The 20,530-nt window shown below is 38.8% G+C and overlaps 1 protein-coding gene across 2 annotated transcripts in view; it reads right to left on the bottom strand.

The window, feature by feature from the left end:
• bbs7 (Bardet-Biedl syndrome 7) overlaps nucleotides 1-7,821 on the bottom strand; it is a 48,308-nt gene extending 40,487 nt beyond the window's left edge. For both annotated transcript variants that reach the window (XR_005633387.1, XM_039751249.1), the window contains exons 1-4: nucleotides 7,500-7,821; nucleotides 6,032-6,097; nucleotides 3,602-3,664; nucleotides 2,145-2,320 (exon numbers count right to left, since the gene is read on the bottom strand). Coding sequence is in view for 1 of the 2 variants with exons in the window: in XM_039751249.1 (XP_039607183.1) it covers nucleotides 2,145-2,320; nucleotides 3,602-3,664; nucleotides 6,032-6,097; nucleotides 7,500-7,535 (341 nt within the window). In the remaining variant the exon portion in view is untranslated. The remainder of the gene's footprint in view (nucleotides 1-2,144; nucleotides 2,321-3,601; nucleotides 3,665-6,031; nucleotides 6,098-7,499) is intronic.
• Nucleotides 7,822-20,530: the final 12,709 nt, after the last annotated feature.

Genomic DNA, 20,530 nt, shown 5'->3' with positions numbered 1-20,530 from the left:
GCACATGAACGCGCAATCAGTTAAGCACCCCAATCAACTTCTTAGTAGTGCATGCATGTTCACGTGTTCCTACACGCATTCACAGCCTGCACGCTCTGGGACTTGCAATTATTTATTTAAAATACTGCTTCGCCATGGATCATTTATCACAAGAGCAGCCACTGTTCTGGCTCATCAAAAGTCAACTTTCATTAATTTAAGAGAGGCTGAAGCTACACATTCAGTTCTACAAGTAAAGCTATTCTGAAACATATCTACTACAAACTGTATGAATTGATCCATCCAAAAATTAAATTTATGGACAGAATCAGCTACTTTTAGAGAAGTGAAAAACAGTTTTGATTAAATAAGGATTTTATAGTAAATTTAATAACACAACATTTCAAGCAACATTGCAAATATAATATGTTCATGCAAATAAAAGTCCTTAATTACTTATAAACTGAAAAAATATATTGGGAGGGATGGCTGGCATCCCTACCCAGCTAGGACACCCTCGATGCGGAAGGACAGGGGGAGATAGCTTACGCAGGGCTTTGTCTCCCCCAGGACGCTAGATGGCAGCAAACCCAAGCTGGGATCCCTGCATGGGTGCCCACAAGGCATGCCGTATATTGTAGTTCTGGGGGATGGCCTTGTTGGTTCCTGTGGGGGCTGCCAGGGAGAGCGGCGGGATTTGTGAGTACCTACTTTGGAGGGCTCCAACCTTACCTAGAAGTGCTTCAGAGCCACAGATTCATATCACCGGAAGCACTCCCGGGGACTGGATAAAAGGAGCCGCTTGCCACATATGGATGAGCCAGTGTCAGAAGGAAGGAAGAAAGGAGTGGAGGCAGTGACCAAGGGAAGGGCAGAGAAAGAGAAGGCAAAGTATTGCTGTCTGCTGTGCTGTATTGCATTACTAGTGTTGGCAGTGGTGGAAATGCTTATAGAGAAAAGTTTCCCACAATTAAAAAAAAAAACTCCCTTGTGCTTTCCACTTGTGTCCGACTTGCGTGGGTGTTTGGGGAGCTGGAGTGCCCCCTGGTGGCCACAATATATTTTAAGGCAGGGACACAAGTCTAAAAACAGATTACTGAAATTAACCAAAAAGCTAACAATCAGCTGTAATACATTCAAAACATATTTTACTTTGCACCTCTATATTGATTTTTGAGGTTTGTGAACATTTATAATCATGCTTTAATAGTATTTCCATAACAACATGCACTTTATGATACTCATTAATAAAATCAGCACTCCCCGTTTTTTTTTCCCAAAGGTGTTTAAGATAACTAACAACAGGACGACATAACACTGTTTCACCATATTTAACTATCTAATGTATACATCCATTTGTCAGTTTCCTAAAGTCGCTTCTTGACAAATCATAGTACGGTAAAGCAATGCTGTTGGCTCACAGCTTCAGAGGCTTGGGTTTGATTTCCCAGCTTGTGCACTGTTTGTATGAAGTTTGTTCATTTTTTTCTGTGTCAGCCTAGATTTTCATCATTGGTACTTTAGTCCTCCTAAACCTACCACAAAGATGCGTATGCTAGATTGTCTGGTGACTATAGATTAACCAATTGTAAATAAATGTAAGTGTGCCCTGCTATGGGCTGAAGTCCAATCCAGTGTTGGTCATTGCCTTGTTTCCATTATCTTTTGCATATGCACTGGGTCCCCTCAATACTGAACTATGCTTGCTGCAGTATAACATTAAAGAAATTCAAAGCCACTTCAGACTGTCATGACTGCAAGAAAGGAAACGGGCATTGCAGGGCACATTCTTACCCATACTTTATTGAAACAAAGGACCTTTGGACCAGATATGGGAATCAAGAGTCCATGTAAGCAATGGGAGAACATGCAAACTACACAGTGAAAGTCCCCAATAGGAATCAAGTTAGGGTCAAAGCAGAATAAGACAGAAATGCAACCATCAGGGTCACACCAAAGGATCATGGCTGTGCGTATTTTGGTTTTCTTAACAACAGTCAAACCTAACAACAAAACAGCCCACTTATATATTAAAATTGGAATCATAAAGTCAAAGGAAAGGTCATACAACATAATGAATTAACAATGCAGACTCAATGGAACAGTCATTGCGTATATGGCAGAAATAAATGAAGCGCTAAACAAAGAAAAATAATAAAACTCACATTGCCTTTATGCTTTCTGTAAGATTTGCTTCAAATGACAGAAACTGTTTTCCTTTCTTTGTAAATCCTCTAACTTCTGAACCAGAACATATAAAAATCTTTTCTTGGGGTGTTCCAAGGGCTCCTCCAAGGCTAAGCCTGAAGATCTTCTGTCCAGGCAGGGTCTTAAATACTGGCTGTTAGGGGGGGAAAAAAGACATATATATATTTTATATATATATATATATATATATATATATATATATATATATATATATTATATATATATATATTATATATATTATATATATATAATATATATATATATTATATACTGTATGTGTATATATATATATATATATATATATATATATATATATATATATATATATATATATATACACATACAGTGGTGTGAAAAACTATTTGCCCCATTCCTGATTTGTTATTCTTTTGCATGTTTGTCACACAAAATGTTTCTGATCATCAAACACATTTAACCATTAGTCAAATATAACACAAGTAAACACAAAATGCAGTTTTTAAATGATGGTTTTTATTATTTAGGGAGAAAAAAATCCAAACCTACATGGCCCTGTGTGAAAAAGTAATTGCCCCCTGAGCCTAATAACTGGTTGGGCCACCCTTAGCAGCAATAACTGCAATCAAGCGTTTGTGATAACTTGCAATGAGTCTCCTCATTCAATGTGTTTTCTTTATTTTCATGACCATTTACAGCACTCCATCACTCTCCTTCTTGGTCAAATAGCCCTTTCACAACCTGGAGGTGTGTTTGGGGTCATTGTCCTGTTGAAAAATCAATGATCGTCCAACTAACCTGACTTCTGCACAACACAACTGCTGGTCCCAACCCCAATGATAAAGCAAGAAATTCCACTAAATAACCCTGATAAGGCACACCTGTGAAGTGAAAACCATTTCAGGTGACTACCTGTTGAAGCTCATCAAGAGAATGCCAAGAGTGTGCAAAGCAGTAATCAGAGCAAAGGGTGGCTAATTTGAAGAAACTAGAATATAAAACATGTTTTCAGTTATTTCACCTTTTCTTGTTAAGTACATAACTCCACATGTGTTCATTCATAGTTTTGATGGCTTCAGTGAGAATCTACCAATGTAAATGGTCATGAAAATAAAGAAAACACATTGAATGAGGAGGTGTGTCCAAACTTTTGGCCTGTACTGTATGTATGTATATTATATATATATATATATATATAAAGCTGGAGATCCACAAAGGGAGAAAATGAATTATCATAAAGTAGTTCAGCGCTACCCACTGTGCCGCCCATTAACTTAATTAAATTCAATAATAATAAAAAAAAAAAAAAATCACATCGTAAATTTAAGATATCTATATATATGAATGAGAAACCCCTAGATTTGTTCACAGGAAATATCTATTAATTAAATAAGTTTTAAATATGGTTTACTCAAAGGAACTTCTAATGTTTACTTACTATGGGGTCTCCTTTTTTCATGCCAAAACATGTGATAACTCCATCATGGTCTGCAACAGCAACCTTAGTAAAAATATATATAATCAATTAAAATATTGGAACACATTTATACTTTAATTTTGTTGTCATGTAAGAATAATTCCATTAGAACATGGCAAAGGGAGAAAACATACAGAGACTCTCACCACAAACTACGTTTTCAGCCCAGAAGGATGACTTACGGTATCACCTCACCAGTACCTTAAAAACAGGGGATTCTTGGCGGTGTGATATATGCCATGTAATACTATATCGCCATCAAATTCAACAAGCATTTTTGTAAAAAAAATAATATAAATCTTTATAGGCAAGTCATAAGGGATCCCTCTTTTCCATGAAATATATCATGCAATCGGCACAATGATTTTTAAGTGGAAGTAAGACACTGAACCTTCATTCAGACAAAGACTGAAAACAGCAAAACTGACTGACAAGAAAGAGTAGAGAGTTTTAGAAATATCAAAATGCCACAGTTCCTAAATTTAAATAAAAAAAAAAAACAGATGTGATATCAACTGCAGATATTTTCATATGAGGAGGGTGCAGTCTATATCATGAAGCAATATATGTGGCCCAGTCTCACAGATGGACAGCAAATGTCAGTTCTGGTCAGCTTTCCAATCCAAAAGACTTTAGTGATTCGACTTGACACTAGATCAGGGAACTTTGGTGAGCAATACATTTGCAACATTATTTGTAAAAATGACAGAATGTCCATAACCAAGAAGGTGCCTGTTTTGTGTGCTGCAGCTGTAGCAGGCAGTGTGGTGTAGTGGTCAACACTTTGCACTTCAAATTCTGAGGTTGTGTGACCATAAGCAAGTCACGTGACCTGCCTGTGCTTCAATTGGAAAACCAAAAGAAACGTAACCAATTGTATCATAAATGTTGTAATTCGCCTGGGATAAAGGCGTTAAATGTAAATGTAGCAACTCTCATCAGACCTTCACCAAGTCCTCAGACATGACTAGAACAAGGCCCATTCAGCAATAGTTAGCTTTATTCATGTTGTTCATTAAGGTATTAGCTAATATTTCTTTGCAGACATTACTCTTAGAAGTTCTAACATAAATTTCTAAATTACACAAATATAACTGAATCAATTACTGTATTGCCACTTTCACAGTGAATGTTACATTCACAAGAAAATGAATACGATTAGCATGAAGAAACTGGTGCACTTGCTTTAGTATAAAAATGAAGCTCATAATTCATTCGATTTCTGTGGATTTATTAATTTGCTCTCACATATCTTGGGCAGAAAGCTCCCTCAAAGGTCACATTTAAAATACACCAATAAACTCTTATACTGGGACAAAGCTGAATTCCCATTAAGTAACTTAAAAAGGTCCAAGTATAATTATACTGAAATATTGCTAAATACTGTATAGTAAATGATTTTTATCTTAAATCAGTTAGGGTGCACTGCTTGACTTGAGCATTCCTAGTTTTCATCCTCTTTCTCTGTACGTTTAGCATTCGTTTTCTCAGAGGTCGATGCGCTTACTGCTTCCTGAGCAGCTCTTCTTTTCTCCACCCTAGCGTCCGCCACTTCTCTCTTTTCATCGGCATCTTTTTACGTTAAAACTGATTAAGCCAGTGTTTGTGTTGCAATTACTTAGTACGTTTTATTTAATATTTCAATTAAGCTGGTACTTCAATCTGCCTCAAGAATGATTTAAGATATGAAGAGGTAGGGGAAGGGACAGAGAAGGTGGTAGGGATGAGAACTGCACCCGTACATATGTGCCACTTGGGCACCCTGCTGGCTGCTGCCAAGAGTTGATTCAACAATAAAATAAAATAAATAAAAGAGAGGATTAAACTTGGAGGTCAATCATCACTCTGAAAGCAGACAGTAGACGTCACGTAGCATATGTGTACCAAATTTCAGGTGAATAGTTCAAACGGTCTTTGCAAGCTACAAGTGATTTAAAATCCTACACAGACAAGGAGGTGTATTATATATAAAGATAAATCAAAATATATACACTGACAAAGAACAGATAGAGTAGAAGGTCCTCGCAATGCAAGTAAATTCTGCAAGGTTAGTTCATATTCCAAATAACCCAATTCATTCATTTCATCTTCTTTTTCACAGTCAGTGGGTGTTGGGGATAACTCTGGGAAACCCCAAGGGCGGAACCAACCCTTGAAGCGGTGCCAGTCCATTACCCACACTCAAATACACCATACTCAGAGTTGCCAGTCAGAAAAGACATGGCAGTAAGTGCAATACACAGAGAAAATCCACATTGACACCAATAAAATATGTTAAATCCAGGCAAACAGTATCTGGGCCAGGACTATGGATCTGGGAGAGCTAACCAACCAACTGTTGGCACCAATTATTTCATAATATCAAACTGAATGTGCTCTAAATAGGCAAACCTTTTGCGTTGCTCTGCGCCCAGAAGTTGGAAGAAGTCTCATTGTCTTCTGGGATGTCACCCCAACCTAAAAACAAAAAAAAAAAGTTTGCATTAAGTAGTAAGAGATCTTACTTACTATTAATATATCCATTGCCTCCACATTGAAAACTTGATTTATTTAGAACAGACATGCAGGCAGTACTGGGCAAGAAGTAAAATGAATGCCAGTCCGCCATCACATACTCTCATACACTCATCTACACCACTAATATTGAGTCACTTCAGAAAATGTCACAAATAAACCTAAGAACATGCAAACGTTTGGAGTGAGGAGAGAAAGCAAAGTTTCAGGAGAAAAAAACCCAAGTGGGTACAGGGACAACATGCCAACTGCGTATGGACAGAATTTAATTTGTATGCTATCAAGGGTTAATTAAAAAAAAAAGGGTGGCATGGACTAAATGGATGAGAAATAACTCTTTTTGCGCAGGATCCATGTACCACATTTGCACTAATTAATGATACAAAAACCTTTAAACAAAAAAAAAAAGATTCAGTTCTTTAATCCAAAAAAGCATCTACTGTGATCATCTCATGAACTGTTTGGCACTTACACTGTTCATGATCAGCCCACATTTTCCTACATGAAATAATTATGTTGAATAGTGTAAAAAAAAAAAAGATGACGTTAGACAAATCAAACCCATTAACATCAAAATTATTTCAATTATTAATGTTATTGTCCTTTTATTCTCCTTCCACATCAAAATTATTTCAATTATTAATGTTCTTGTCCTTTTATTCTCCTTCTTAAAGGCACAGTCATTGCAACTAAGCATTTCACTACACATTGTACTGTATGTAATTGGTAAGTGACAAGTAAATTTTGATTTGAATTTATATGAAACCAAGATGGGCCATGACTGCTTGCTTTTTTGCGATTCCCACTTATTCAGTTATGGAAAAAGATATTGGCTGCTGTTTAACCACTAATTCCAAAATCTTTTTTTATTTGTAAGTAAATTATATTTGTAATTCAGTTATCGAAGATTTGTGCATGACAGGAAATAACGTGCATTGAAATTTTGTGTCACGATTCATTTTTCAAACGTGTTTTCACTAATCTTGAGGACTATTTCACTGATTCTGAAGTGCTAATGCACATCGCCGAGTTAGCTTTATTAAAATACACAGAACATGGCAGAAACCACTGATCTTCCCCCAAACTAATGATTGTTTTTTGCAGCTTACATTTCTTCTGTTTTCTGCAGTGCATTGAATTGGCGGAAAGAAAAAAAGTAGAGATGACTGCCCTGCAGCTCGCAGTTGCGTGCACTAGTCAAGATGCTTTTTTTCGTTATTGTTACCTTCATTCTCAGTCTTGCCTAACTCTGTTTAAAAACAAGGAATCCCAACTAGTGTATGGCACTCCATGAAATATACCGTTTCAAGAACATATTAAGGATTAATTAAAACTGGTATCCTACCTGAACGTAATCAACACGGTTGAGATTTACTTCCATTTCCTTTCCTGTCTTATATACGAAATGCAAAAACAAACGTGACTAGGAGATCACTACCGTGCAAAACACAGGACGTTTACAAAAGAAGAAACAAAATGTTAACTACGACGCACAGTCGTTAAAAAAACCCACAGTAAAACAATCGAAATGTATTCTCATTATTTACAAAGCATTTGCAGTTAAATCGTGCACTGATCGTACAAACATTAGGGAGAATATTGTTTTTAATCAACATTAATAGCCTTTAAGTTTATCCGTCTTTGTTTCCATGGTGAGAAATGCTCCAGTTTCCGACGACGGGATTGGCTGAGAGACGCCGGAAGTCCCGTTACGCTACAGTTTTCTCGCGTTTCTTTGGTAAATGCTGTGTTTTTAGTAATCTGCACCGGGATTGGCCTGGCCAACGGAAACACAGTACTGTAAATTAAGTTTGCTTTTTTTCGTTTTCAAACTCACTTAATTCAGTTATATGGTTGAGGCAGGCTAACTGGCCTATTAAAAACTGACCAGTCTGCATGCAGTTTGTTTTGGGGTGCTATGTGCCACACGTTGGATTTTGCTGGGCACTGTGACCCTTAAATAAATGTCAGAGGATCGGTTCTAGCTTCCTCGCCACGACCCTTCCCCGAGCGTTTTAGGAAGATGGATGGGAAGATTATTACCACAATAAATAGAAATAAGCAACCGTAATACTAAATAAGCAGGCATACTCCCGAAACGGTGTAATAGGGCAAGAAACGTCAATTTAAATAGAGCCGAGCTTGGGTCCATCTCATTTAAAAGCGTCACCTAACGTTTCAAAAATCGACTTAAGAATGCTGATGATTTAAAGGCTCTTACAAAAAAAATTGTAATGGTAAGTTACATTTTACTCGCTTTCATGATTTGCACAGAACAACTCGTTCGTTTTTAAGGTAACGCAATGGGTAATCGTCTCTTTAAATTGTCCAGAAAGCGACAGTGCACAAATTTAAAACGAAGCAGTCCAGTTATGAAGTTCGTCCTGACAGCGCTGGACACAAGGCTGGAATCAAATGTGCATTAGATGCCAATCCGCTGTGGCACCAAGTGACTCTCACGCACAGGGCAAATGAAGTCACCTGTCAGGTTGACCCGCACTTCTTTGAGATGTGGGAGGAAAGGCCAGACAGATAAAAGAGATTAGTTAGCACTTTCTAGACACATCAAGCACTTTACACAGACATTGGGGTGTCAGTTTAACACCCACCGATATGTAGCATCCCCCTGGATGATGCACATATGAGCTATTAGGTGGTGAAAGGGTGAGAGAGAGAGACAGGGTAGCCAGTAAAGGTCAGAGGATGACCAGGACATGGTGGGCAACTTAGCCAGGACCTCAGAAAACACTTTAAAAAAAAGATGCCCAGGGACTCTGAGGGTACCAGAGTGGTTACTGTGTAATTTTTAAATTGCTTTTTTTATTTAACCTTGTATTTCGTGACATATTGTAATTATTTTTACTCTTTTCATGTTATTTTTTTATTTTCACATTTCACAGTACTTTTTTTATGTTTAATTTAATCATTTTTGTCCAAAATATTCCTCCCTATATATTTGGCAAAACATAACACATGTCAAACACTTCTGGAGAGTACCAAAAGCCAAATGTGTACTCTGATGAAAGCTGTTATCATAAAAAATAGCAGCAACAGATAGAGGCAAGGCTAAATACGTGATAAGGTCATTCCAGATAGATGGGACTCTCTTGTCCCCAGTGGTGAATTTGGCTTTATACTGAAGCTCAATAATTGATTAAATAGATGTGCAGATTCAACCCAAAATGATTAAAAAGAAAGAAGACATTTAACCTGGCACAGTGAGACAGCATACTGTCCTAAAGCTGTTGCTATAAAGGAGCCCCAGTAGTGTTTCTTCACACACTTCTGCTGAATAATTCATTGTCTGAATGTCCTCAGTGTGTCAATGAGAGGATGTGCAGCATTGTTCATAATGACGTGCAGTTTTGTTTTACTTTTGTTCTTCCCTACGATCTCCAGGGGGTGCAGAATGTGTCCCATAACTGAATTTGCTCTTTTAATTAACTTGTTAATTCAGTGGGCCTCTTTTCAATTGATGTTACCAGCCCAGCATGCCACAGCGCCAAAAAAACAAACTGGCCATCACAGATTTATAGAAGATGTGTTAAGGATTTGACATCCCAAATTAAAGGAACATTGTCTCCTAAGGAATAAGAGCCTGCTTTACCCTTCCTTTTATAGTTCTTCTGCTTACTGAGGCCCATCTAAACTTTCAATAAATGTGTACCTACAATTACTTGTAGGAGTGGACCACTTGTACATCCACTGTTTGAAAAGAGGCTGTTTGCTGCAGTGAAAGTCAATAAGCAGTTCCTTAGTTTTGCTGATGTTAACATCTGGACAATTCTCTTTGCACCAAGAAAAAAAGTTCTTCACTCAATTCCTATAGTCTGTCTCATGCATCTTAAAATTCATCTGAGAGTTTCTGTAAGTGACATGACCTGGTATTAAATTTATAGTGTAGAGAGCGAAGAGAAAAGGAGACAGGACTGTTCCTTGTGGTTCTCCAGTGCTGCCCACGTCCATATCAGAAATACAGTCCTTGATTCTCAGAAACAGCTGTCTGCCTGACAGATAGTCTATCATACAGGACACTATAGGCTCATCCACTTGCATATCACTGAGTTTACCTCTTAACAGGGATGGCTGGATTGCACTGGAGAAATCAAAATACATAATTCTCACAGTGCTACCAGCTTGGTCCAGGTAAGCATGAGCCTTGTGGAACAGAGAGATAGTTGCATCCTCCACTTCATTCTTAGTCTGACAGGCAAACTGCAGTTGGTTCAGGTGGTCTATCATAAGAGGACTCGCATGGACCAGCACCAGCCTCTTAAAGGTCTTCATGATGTGAGATATAAATGCTACTGGACTGTAGTCATTAGGTGAAATGGTGCCTGCCTTCTTTGGAACAGAAACAATGCTGGATGTTTTCAAAAACACCAGCACTTTCTGGAGCCTTAAGGGCAGTTTCCTGACCTTCAATACAATTTAAAAAAACAAAAACAACAAAAAACAGCCTTGCCTGGTAAGCAAGTCTCAAATACAAGTACAGACTGATTTTACAAATCTACAAAAAATGAAAACTGTTAAAGAGTTCTACAAATGAAAACTATGCCAAAATCCACCTCTTTCTTGACATCATTGTTTACTTGGAGTTATATGCAGTATGGCGGACCGCCGGGACGCCTGGATAGTGAGAGGACTAGGGGAGAGTTTATTCAGGACATTATCTCCTCTGGGACACTAGACGGCAGCCCCCCTGGCTTACAGCAGGGCCATGGGTTTTGTAGCATTGAGGCTCAACCCTGCTGGGGCCCGTGGCCACCACCAGGGGGCACCAGAATGTCTGCTGAGCCCTGTTTTTAGGCACTTCCACCATACCTGGAAGTATTACCGGAAGGAGGTCACTGAACACCTGGAGTGCTTCCCGGTGTCCTATAAAAGGAGCCAGCTATCACTATTCAGGGAGTCAGAGTTGGGAGGAGGTGGACAAAGCTTGCCGGAAGAGGCATGAAGTGGGGAGGACAGAGAGGGAGATGAAGAGAAGAAAAGGACTGTGAATTGTACTTTAATGCTTTCTACCATGCTCTAGATCAGTGTTTCCCAACCTCGGTCCTGAGGGCACAGTGTGGCTGCAGGTTTTTGTTCCAACCAGCTTCTGTTTTTAATTGGTCTCCTGGGCTAATTAAGTGATATGTTATTTCCCAAGTTCTGTGTTTTGGGAACAATATAGAAATTAGAAAACTAAGTTTGGTTATATATATATATATATGTGTTTATATATGTGTATATATATATGTATACAGTAATCCCTCGCTCCATCGCGGATTTTAAATGTAAGCATATCTAAATATATATCACAGATTTTTCGCTGGTTTGCGGATTTCTGCAGACAATGGGTCTTTTAATTTATGGTACATGCTTCCCCAGTTTGTTTGCCCAGTTGATTTCATACAAGGGATGCTATTGGCGGATGGCTGAGAAGCTACCTAATCGAGCACGTATTACATATTAAATAAAACTCCTCAATGATATACGATATGCTTCCCGCGCGCTGCTTCGCACACTTAAAAGCTCCAACAGCCCGTATTGATTTTTCATTGTTTGCTTTTCTCTGTGTCTCACTCTCTCTGAGAAATACAGGCAGATACTTATCCATCATGCAATACCATCAGGGAGACGTATGATTGGCCCCATTATCTGCTCCTGACGGAGGGGGTGTGAGCAGAGGGGCAGTTTGCTTAGAAGATACGGACGCGCATGTAAAAAATGCTGAAAGGCTACCTTCGCATTGATCCCTTCATTGCGCTGCTTTATCGCAGTGCTTGCATACTTAAAAGCGCAAGAGCCCTTTTGATTTTTGATTGTTTACATTACTCTCTCTCTGAAATTCTCTGCTCCTGACGGCGCACCTTGAAGAGAAGATATGTTTGCATTCTTTTAATTGTGAGAAAGAACTGTCATCTCTGTCTTGTCATGGAGCACAGTTTAAACTTCTGACTAAAGGGTGTTATTTCATGTCTAGCCCCTTGTTGCCTGAATTTATTTTCAATTGTATAAAAAAATAAATTATTTGTGTTTTTGCTTTCAAATAGATGCTAAATTAAGTGGAGATTGTTAATTTGAATGTAGCACATATATTAGATATAAATTTAGGTATGATGCAAATTAGCGACATTAGGCATAATTGGGAATAATAGTAATTAAACAAATTTTCCACTCTCAGGTATGTAGATTATTTTATTGATGCTGTTATTGATCAGTTCCTCCAGTCAACAATCCAAATTACAAAAATTTTCCAAAAATCAGTAGAATGTCATGAAATTAACAACAAGTCATATGAGGAGAAACAGTCTTACTCATGGAATTCTCGAAAGCAGTTGTTGTTCTTGTTGAGGCACAGGTGAACATTGCACTTTGAACATTTTATTACAGTCTGGCCCTTACAATTTGGGCGTTTGCAGCGTTGCCGTTCACTTTCAACCACTGGCCAGTGACCCACAGCATCTGAACAGACTTCCATTGTTGGAGTAGCCTTAGCTGGACCTCGATGTTTCTTCTTTTCGAAATCCCTTTCAACATCAGATGAAGGCCGCCCCCTCTTCTTCCTTGACATATCCTTGCCTTGCATGCAGAGTGCCTGTGCAATTGATGTTCTAAAAGCAAGCAAATCCTTCTGCTTCTTTCTTGGAACATCCAGTGAATCACAATCACATCAATACAACAACCAGCTGTTTACAATGGCCATATCAACAAAATGAAAAAAGAACCTATGATGGTACTTTTTTGACCTTATGTGGATGCGATAATATGCAATTAGTGCATCAAGAGCATCAACGCCACTCATGAACTTGTTGTACAGGCTGATGATGTTTGGACATTCTATCGACACTTTCTTTTTCGACTTTCTATCCCATCTTTCTACATTAGAAGCAGGCTGGGCACTGGCAAAAGTGCTGGCAACAATCACCCCTCTATTATCAAACCATTTTACTGCTCTTATTTCTACATTGACTACAACAACCTTTTTCTCTTCAAATGTCCCTCTTCCCTTCTTCTTCATATCGGTGTCTACGCTGAAATTGCACCCTTGCAGTGACTTTGCTGCACAGTCCCAAGGGCTGGTATTCCCTTGTTTGTAAGGGCAACAAACAAGTCCAAGGAAGAAAACCAGTTGTCAAAATACAGTAAGTGATTGAGAGCACCACGAATAACTTGTGCAAGCTTCAGCACAATGTTTCCACTTGCACCAATGTTATGTTCTCCAGGCACAGGATCTATTTTCCCTGCAAATATATCAAATGAATGCACCAGTCCTTTTGTGTCACAAAGCACAAAGATTTTGTATCCCCATTTGTTTGACTTCTTGGGGATATATTGCTTTAGACTAGCTCTACCATTGAATGGCACCATTTGCTCATCAATAGACAACATTTGATCTTGTGGGAGAACCTGAAATTTTGGGAGAAGTGAATCAATAATTGGCCTGATTTTGAAAAGCTTATCGTAATTTCCATCATTGTTGCCTGGCATGTTGCTGTTGTCATTGAAATGAATGAATTTTTTAATTTGTTCCCATCTGTCTCTGGATATCACATCAGCCACCTGTGCTACTCGACATTCACTGGACCAGTACATTCTTGACTTTGGTAAATGTACAACACTCATGTACACTACAGTAAACTGCTCCAATTCATTTTGATCCAATTTGAGGGCACTATTTGGATTTTTTTGTGTGCAATACAGATAACTTTGTTGTGCAATACTATCCAAAAGATCAGCATCAAAAAAGTCTCAGGAGTACTGAATTGGCAGTCTGATTTCATCAGCATCTGGAAGAGCAGCTTGCCAAATTGAAATGTCTTTTGCAGAATTCTGTTGTTGCACCGTCTTCCACACTACCTTTTGCTGTGTTCTCCTTGCAGTAGCAGCTGGTCGCCTTCTTGCACTAGTAGCACTGGTGCTAGCAGGTGCTTCATGATTGCTGTCAGAGTCTTCATTACTGTTGCTTTCTTTGTCAGTACTCTCATTACTGCTGCTTTCATTTTCAGAAACATCACCTTGTGATAATGGTGTAGGTATGTAGTCTTCATCGCTCTCCTCACTGTCACTGAGAGAGCTGTCATCACTTTCAACTGGTGGAACCCAGATTTGAAGTTCACCAGCTCGCTTCCCATAGAAAGTTGATGTGTTCATTTTGTTCTGCCTCAAAATGAACTGCAGAAATCACATTTATATCTCAGTATGCTATTTTTACATTAATTCTAGAAATAAACTAGGATAAAATGCAAAGCATTTGAAATCTATGCACAGGAATTCAATTTCTATGATATTGCATCTAAATACAATATTTTTCATATGCAGCCATTATTGCCGAATGTAGCGAAAAAGCGACATAGCGAAAACGGCGTCTAACTTCCGGAATTTTCGTCACATGTAGTCTATTCTGAAATATCAGCAATAGAAGAAAACTATAAGCTTATATGTATTTTTATCTTAGCGCAATTTACCTCAGATATGGAGAATTTCGCGAAGTAAGCAGCCAAAATCCACGTGCATGGAAACGCCAACGCCTCGCTTCAATCAGGTGGTTGTAGTTTCCACTAAGACCGCTAGATGGGAGCAGAAGCACTTTCAATTCAATCCTTGGAACGTATCGAATACGCAGCAACCGGCATTAGCGGGATACGCATGCCACCTCGGCTGCATTCAGCCTGCAAGCGGTTTGATGCGAATTCGCGACAATCGTCTACAAGGGGCTAGAGGGCTCTAATAATGTTAAAAAATGTATTTAGAAGGTCGTAAACAGGTCTTCATTGCTCTAACTGCGAAAATATTAGATTTATAAATAAAAAATCCTACTTCTTGGAAACTCATTTATCTGGCTGGAGCGTATCAACCGCTATAAATGAGGGTTTACTGTATAACTGTGCGGAGAATATTTATAAACAGTGTGGGAGAGTTTCTAAGAGCTTAAAATATATAAAAATAACCATACAAACATATGGTCTCTACTTCACGGATTTTCACCTATCGCGGGGGGTTCTGGAACGCAACCCCCGCGATCGAGGAGGGATTACTTTATATATATATATATATATATATATATATATATATATATATATATATATATATATACATACATACATACATACATACATACATACATACATACATATATATATATATATATATACTCAGCAAAAAAGAAACGTCCTCTGACTTTCAACTGTTTTTACTTTCAGTAAACTTAATGTGTAAATATTTGTATGAACACTAAAAGAGTCAACACCATAAGACATAAACTAAAAATGTTTCACAATGTGTCCCTGAATGAAGGGAGGCTTAAAATCAAAAGTACCAGTCAGTATCTGGTGTGGCCACCAGCTGCTTGAAGTACTGCAGTGCATCTCCTCCTCCTGGACTGGACCAGATTTGTCAGGTCCCAGACGTGCTCAATTCCTTCGAGGATAAACACAAACCTGTCCATCACCCCTGGTGAGACAAAACCGTGACTCATCAGTGAAGAGCACTTTTTGCCACTCCTGTCTGGTCCAGCGAAGGTGGGTTTGTGCCCATAGGCGGCGTTGTTGCTGGTGATGTCTGGTAAGGACCTGCCTTACAACAGGCCTACAAGCCCTCAGTCCAGCCTCTCTCAGCCTATTGGGGACAGTCTGAGCACTGATGGAGGGATTGTGTGTTCCTGGTGTGACTCGGGCAGTTGTTGTGGCCATCCTGGTGTGATATTCGGATGTACCGATCCTGTGCAGGTGTTGTTACACGTGGTCTTCCACTGCGAGGATGATCAGCTGTCCTTCCTGTCTCCCTGTAGCACTGTCTTAGGCGTCTCACAGTGCGGACATGGCAATTTATTGCCCTAGCCACATCAGCAGTCCTCAATGCACGTTCACGCAGATGAGCAGGGACCCTGGGTATCTTTCTTTGGGTGTTTTTCACAGTCGGTAGACAAGTCTCTTTAGTGTCCTGCGTTTTTAGAACTGTGACCTTAAATGCCTACTTTATGCAAGCTATTAAGGTCTTAACGACCATTCCACAGGTGCATGTTAATTAATTGATTATAGTTAATTGAACATGCATGGAAAACATTGTTTAAACCCTTTACAATGAAGATCTGTAAAGTTATTTGGATTTTTAAAACATTATTGTTGAAATACACAGTCCTGAAAAAGGGACGTTTCTTTTTTGGCTGAGTATATATATATATATTAAAATGCACCAAGCAGTTATATGGGTCATCTGTTGGCAGGAGATCCATTGTAAAAAATTTCTTGTTGCCAATCTGACACAGCAGTGTGAAAAAAATGCTGAGGCCCTCTAGCGTTCCGGGAGTGATAATGTTCTGAATAAGCTCTCTGATCACGACACTTGGGAGTAGTTCCGCCGGATAAGGGCCTTGGCCGTCCACCACAGTAGTTACTTTTAAACAAAATTTATACTATGTAGGTCTGTTCCTCAGACTCTGTATATTGAGCAACAAGCAAGCAATTCTAGGCTCTTCTTCGTTCAGCTTCTTCCGTTAGGGGTTGCAACAGCGGATCATCTTCTTCCATATATTCCTGTCCTCTGCATCTTGTTCTGTTACACCCATCGCCTGCATGTCCTCTCTCACCACATCCATAAACCTTCTCTTAGGCCTTCCTCTTTTCGTCTTCCCTGGCAGCTCTATCCTTAGCATCCTTCTCCCAATATACCCAGCATCTCTCCTCTGTACATGTCCCTACCAACACAGTCTCGCCTCTCTGACTTTGTCTCCCAACAGTCCAACTTGAGCTGACCCTCTAATGTACTCATTTCTAATCCTGTCCATCCTCATCACACCCAATGCAAATCTACGCATCTTTAGCCCTGCCACCTCCAGCTCTGTCTCCTGCTTTCTGGTCAGTGCCACCGTCTCCAACCCATATAACATAGCTTGTCTCACTACTGTCCTGTAGACCTTCCCTTTCGCTCTTGCTGATAACCGTCTCCCACAAATTACTCTTGACACTCTTCTCCGCCCATTCCACCCTGTCTGCACTCTCTTTTTCACCTCTCCTCCACAATCCCCATTACACTGTACTGTTGATCCCAAGTATTTAAACTCATCCACCTTTGCGAACTGCTGTTTGGAGAAAATTAGAAGTAATGTCAGAAGAAAAATGGTAGAAGAATAGTTTTCCTGACCTAGAGGAAAAGAGGGTTTAAAGGAGCTTACAACAGGATGTATTAGTTAAATATAACTGGGTAAAATAGGTCATGGAGGCATTGAAGTGTCTAGATGAAATAACAAAATGTGGAGGTGTCCTTACTCACTTGGCTTTAGACCGATAAGAAGGAACATAACTGTTACACAGTCAGAGGTTTGAAGGGGAAGTGTTTAATCAGAGGCTAACATATACATTAAAGTACAGTCCAGTTGAGTAGGCATGTTAGAACATCTCTTGGAAGAAGTATTTTGCCAGAACACATGGGGTACAGATGGGCCTTAACACACATACTGAGTAATTTGCCACAAATCTCTTGCAATATCCAAATACTGATGAACATCTAAATACTTTGTCATACTAAAAGGAAAAGGATTTAATGAAATACCTAATTTTGAGGACTTAGGGAAACACATGCAGAACCAGCATGAGGACTTGTTAAGAACTATTAAGAATATAAGCCCACAGATTTGATAAATTTAAACATGTATTAATGCCACTAACACCAAGTTGGTGCTGACGCTCAGAAACTTATCTAATGTGAAATGACAGTATAGAGGAGAAAAATTTCTATATTAGCATAAATAGCATATTAACATAAATAACCATAAAAAGTTATTAAAAGCTTCTAAAACATTAAATTAAGCATAAATCAGAATGTTAAGCAAATAAGATAGGTCAAGCAAATGGTTAACTAAAAAGCAGGCATATTGCATTTTCTAGTAAAAAAGGAAAATTACCAGTATTAAGAGAGGAAGGATACAACAGGACAAGAATGACGCACAGAAACTGCCCGAGGACAGGATAAGGAGGAAGGAGAACACCTGTGTTCAAGGCTAGCAGCTGGAACAATGAGTCAGCAGAAACAGCAATAGGAAGATGATGTAATGTATGGAAAGTAAAATTAGTGTATTTATGTATTAGCATAAATAAATATATCCAAATATATAAGCATTTGCCTTAGTGTAGATAGAAATGCAAGTCAGAACTGCCACGCAATGATTAAATAAAAGCACATGCCATATTTCTTTTTAAATTAAAGCTGACCTTCAGGCCACCATTATAACATAGCTTGAAAGACTTAGAAAAGGAAATGACACAAGAAAAGCCCATAGATGGAAAAAGGAAAACATCTGCCCGGCCGAAGACCAATCAGAAATAAGCAAAACAGAAACTAGAGATGAACAATGGACAGTAAAAACAGGTGCAGAATGAGCTAATTGAATGAGGTCAAAGTGATAAGAAATGATATATAACTTTTGGGTTTTGAACTGTTCGGGGCTCAGCTCAATTTGGCCGTATTGGGTTGAGTCCGTGTTATTATTTGTGTTGTTTTATTGCAATAAAGCATTAAAACTCTGTTTGCCTATCCTGAGTCCTAATAGCCTTCATTTTCAGGTAAAAAGCCTTCTTTTGACAATTTTTCGCCACGACAACAGATGCAGCAGCAGTGCGTCCAATACACAGCACTGTGACAATGCTCTTGAATAAAAGATCTTTCAACGGCAACCTTCTACAGGTAGGTCTTAATCCAATGAATTAGGCAGACTAAGGCGCTATATACAGTAAATAAAATGTATTATTATTATAAAGCTGTGGAACTGGTTTAACATTTAACCAGGTGAAACAAAGTGGCATGAATCAATGCAGGATAACCTTGAATTTTCAGAGCAGCAGCTGAAATCCTGTCAATAAAATATGAAACTGGCCTTTCCACCAGGGTGCAAGAGCATTCCATTGCTTAAAAACTTTCAACAGGGTCTTATCACCAGGTCAGTAACTGGCACTAAGACCCTGATAGTTTTGTTGACGGCACCCTTAGGGCATCAGGACTATAGGCAGAGCCTCAGGCCATTTCAAACCCGTCTCCGAACACGGTTTTAACAGTTTGTTTTTTTATGATTCTGCTTTATTGCACCAGCATTGTGGTAAGGTGTGACATCAGTCAATTTAGAACAAATGTCAATGATCACTAACATAGTCATAGTCCATAAGAACTGTAAGATTATGTGCAAAAGCTTGTTTTTTACTTTTCTTTTCGCGTTGTGCTGCTGGCAAATCCTACACTAACTACAATGGTGTTGTGCTACACTAAACAACTACACATGTCCCCCTTTTTAAACATGCACGGAAAGTCCAAGTGAAGTCAAAGCTAACCAAAACAACAGTGAACCTGGAGGCACTGGGCAGCAGTCAGAGGTAAACTATTGATACAACAAACTGATGAGAGCCAAGTGGCCACCCCGCTGGTCTTGGTCAGCAGGTTGTTGCAGCACAAGTGTACAGTTAATACAAAAGGGGCAGTTACTGGAGGAGAATCTAACATTGTACTGTATATTGAGTTGTCTTGAGCGCTGAATACTAGATATTCTTGATATAAGAATTGCAAAGTTCCAGATTAAAATTGAAATCATTTATCAAGCCAGACTATAAAATTCTTCTCATTATTCTGTAAATATCTTAGGGACCCAATTAATTGGTGGGAGTCTGGAGGAAGTGGTACAACAGAGGCCACTCAGGGAGCTGCTGACTATCCTGGACAACCACATTCACCCCTTGGCTAAACAGAGGAGTGCACTTAACGGACCGAGCTGGCTGTGTTATCTGCTTAAAGATAATTCATGGTATTTGTACCTCAGGTTATGATAATTCTTGTTATATGTATATTTTTGTCTTCTGCTGTAAGCCTGCAATAAAGTATCTGTCTATCTATCTATCTACTGTTTGCTTTAAATCTTTTATCCCAGCCTGGAATACTGTATAATGTATGGTTGCAAAAAAAATCTAGTAACTTTCTATATAACAAAAGGGTAAAACAGGGAATTGCGTTGAAAAACATCTCTGTAAGTTAAACTCATAATACAAAAACCCCTCAGTGATCTTTTCTGATCCATCACAGCCCATTCATTTTCTGTTTCTTTCTTCTATCTGATAAACAGTTTAGGCCAATTATACTCAGGAATACCAGATTTATATAACAACACCCACAAGCTGTGAGATGCATGAACTCAACTTACAACAAAATCATTTGTTCTGAAATCATTTCAGATGTAATTAATTGTTTTGGCTAAATTGTTTGTTTGGGAGCTGTTGAGTAATGATTATTACTGTTCTCTTACATAGCAAACCGTGGGGTGCAAGAGGTGGAGGAATGAATTTGGACACCTTACACCACAGGAGAGGAAGAAGGGGAGAATCCTGTATTGGCACATTTTGGCTGCTGTTCTTG

This window comes from Polypterus senegalus, chromosome 4 (assembly GCF_016835505.1).
Source record: "Polypterus senegalus isolate Bchr_013 chromosome 4, ASM1683550v1, whole genome shotgun sequence".
In the NCBI taxonomy this organism is placed as follows: Eukaryota; Metazoa; Chordata; class Cladistia; order Polypteriformes; family Polypteridae; genus Polypterus; species Polypterus senegalus.
Note: the sequence above shows the minus strand (reverse complement) of the source record. Positions and strands in the feature narration are given on the sequence as shown.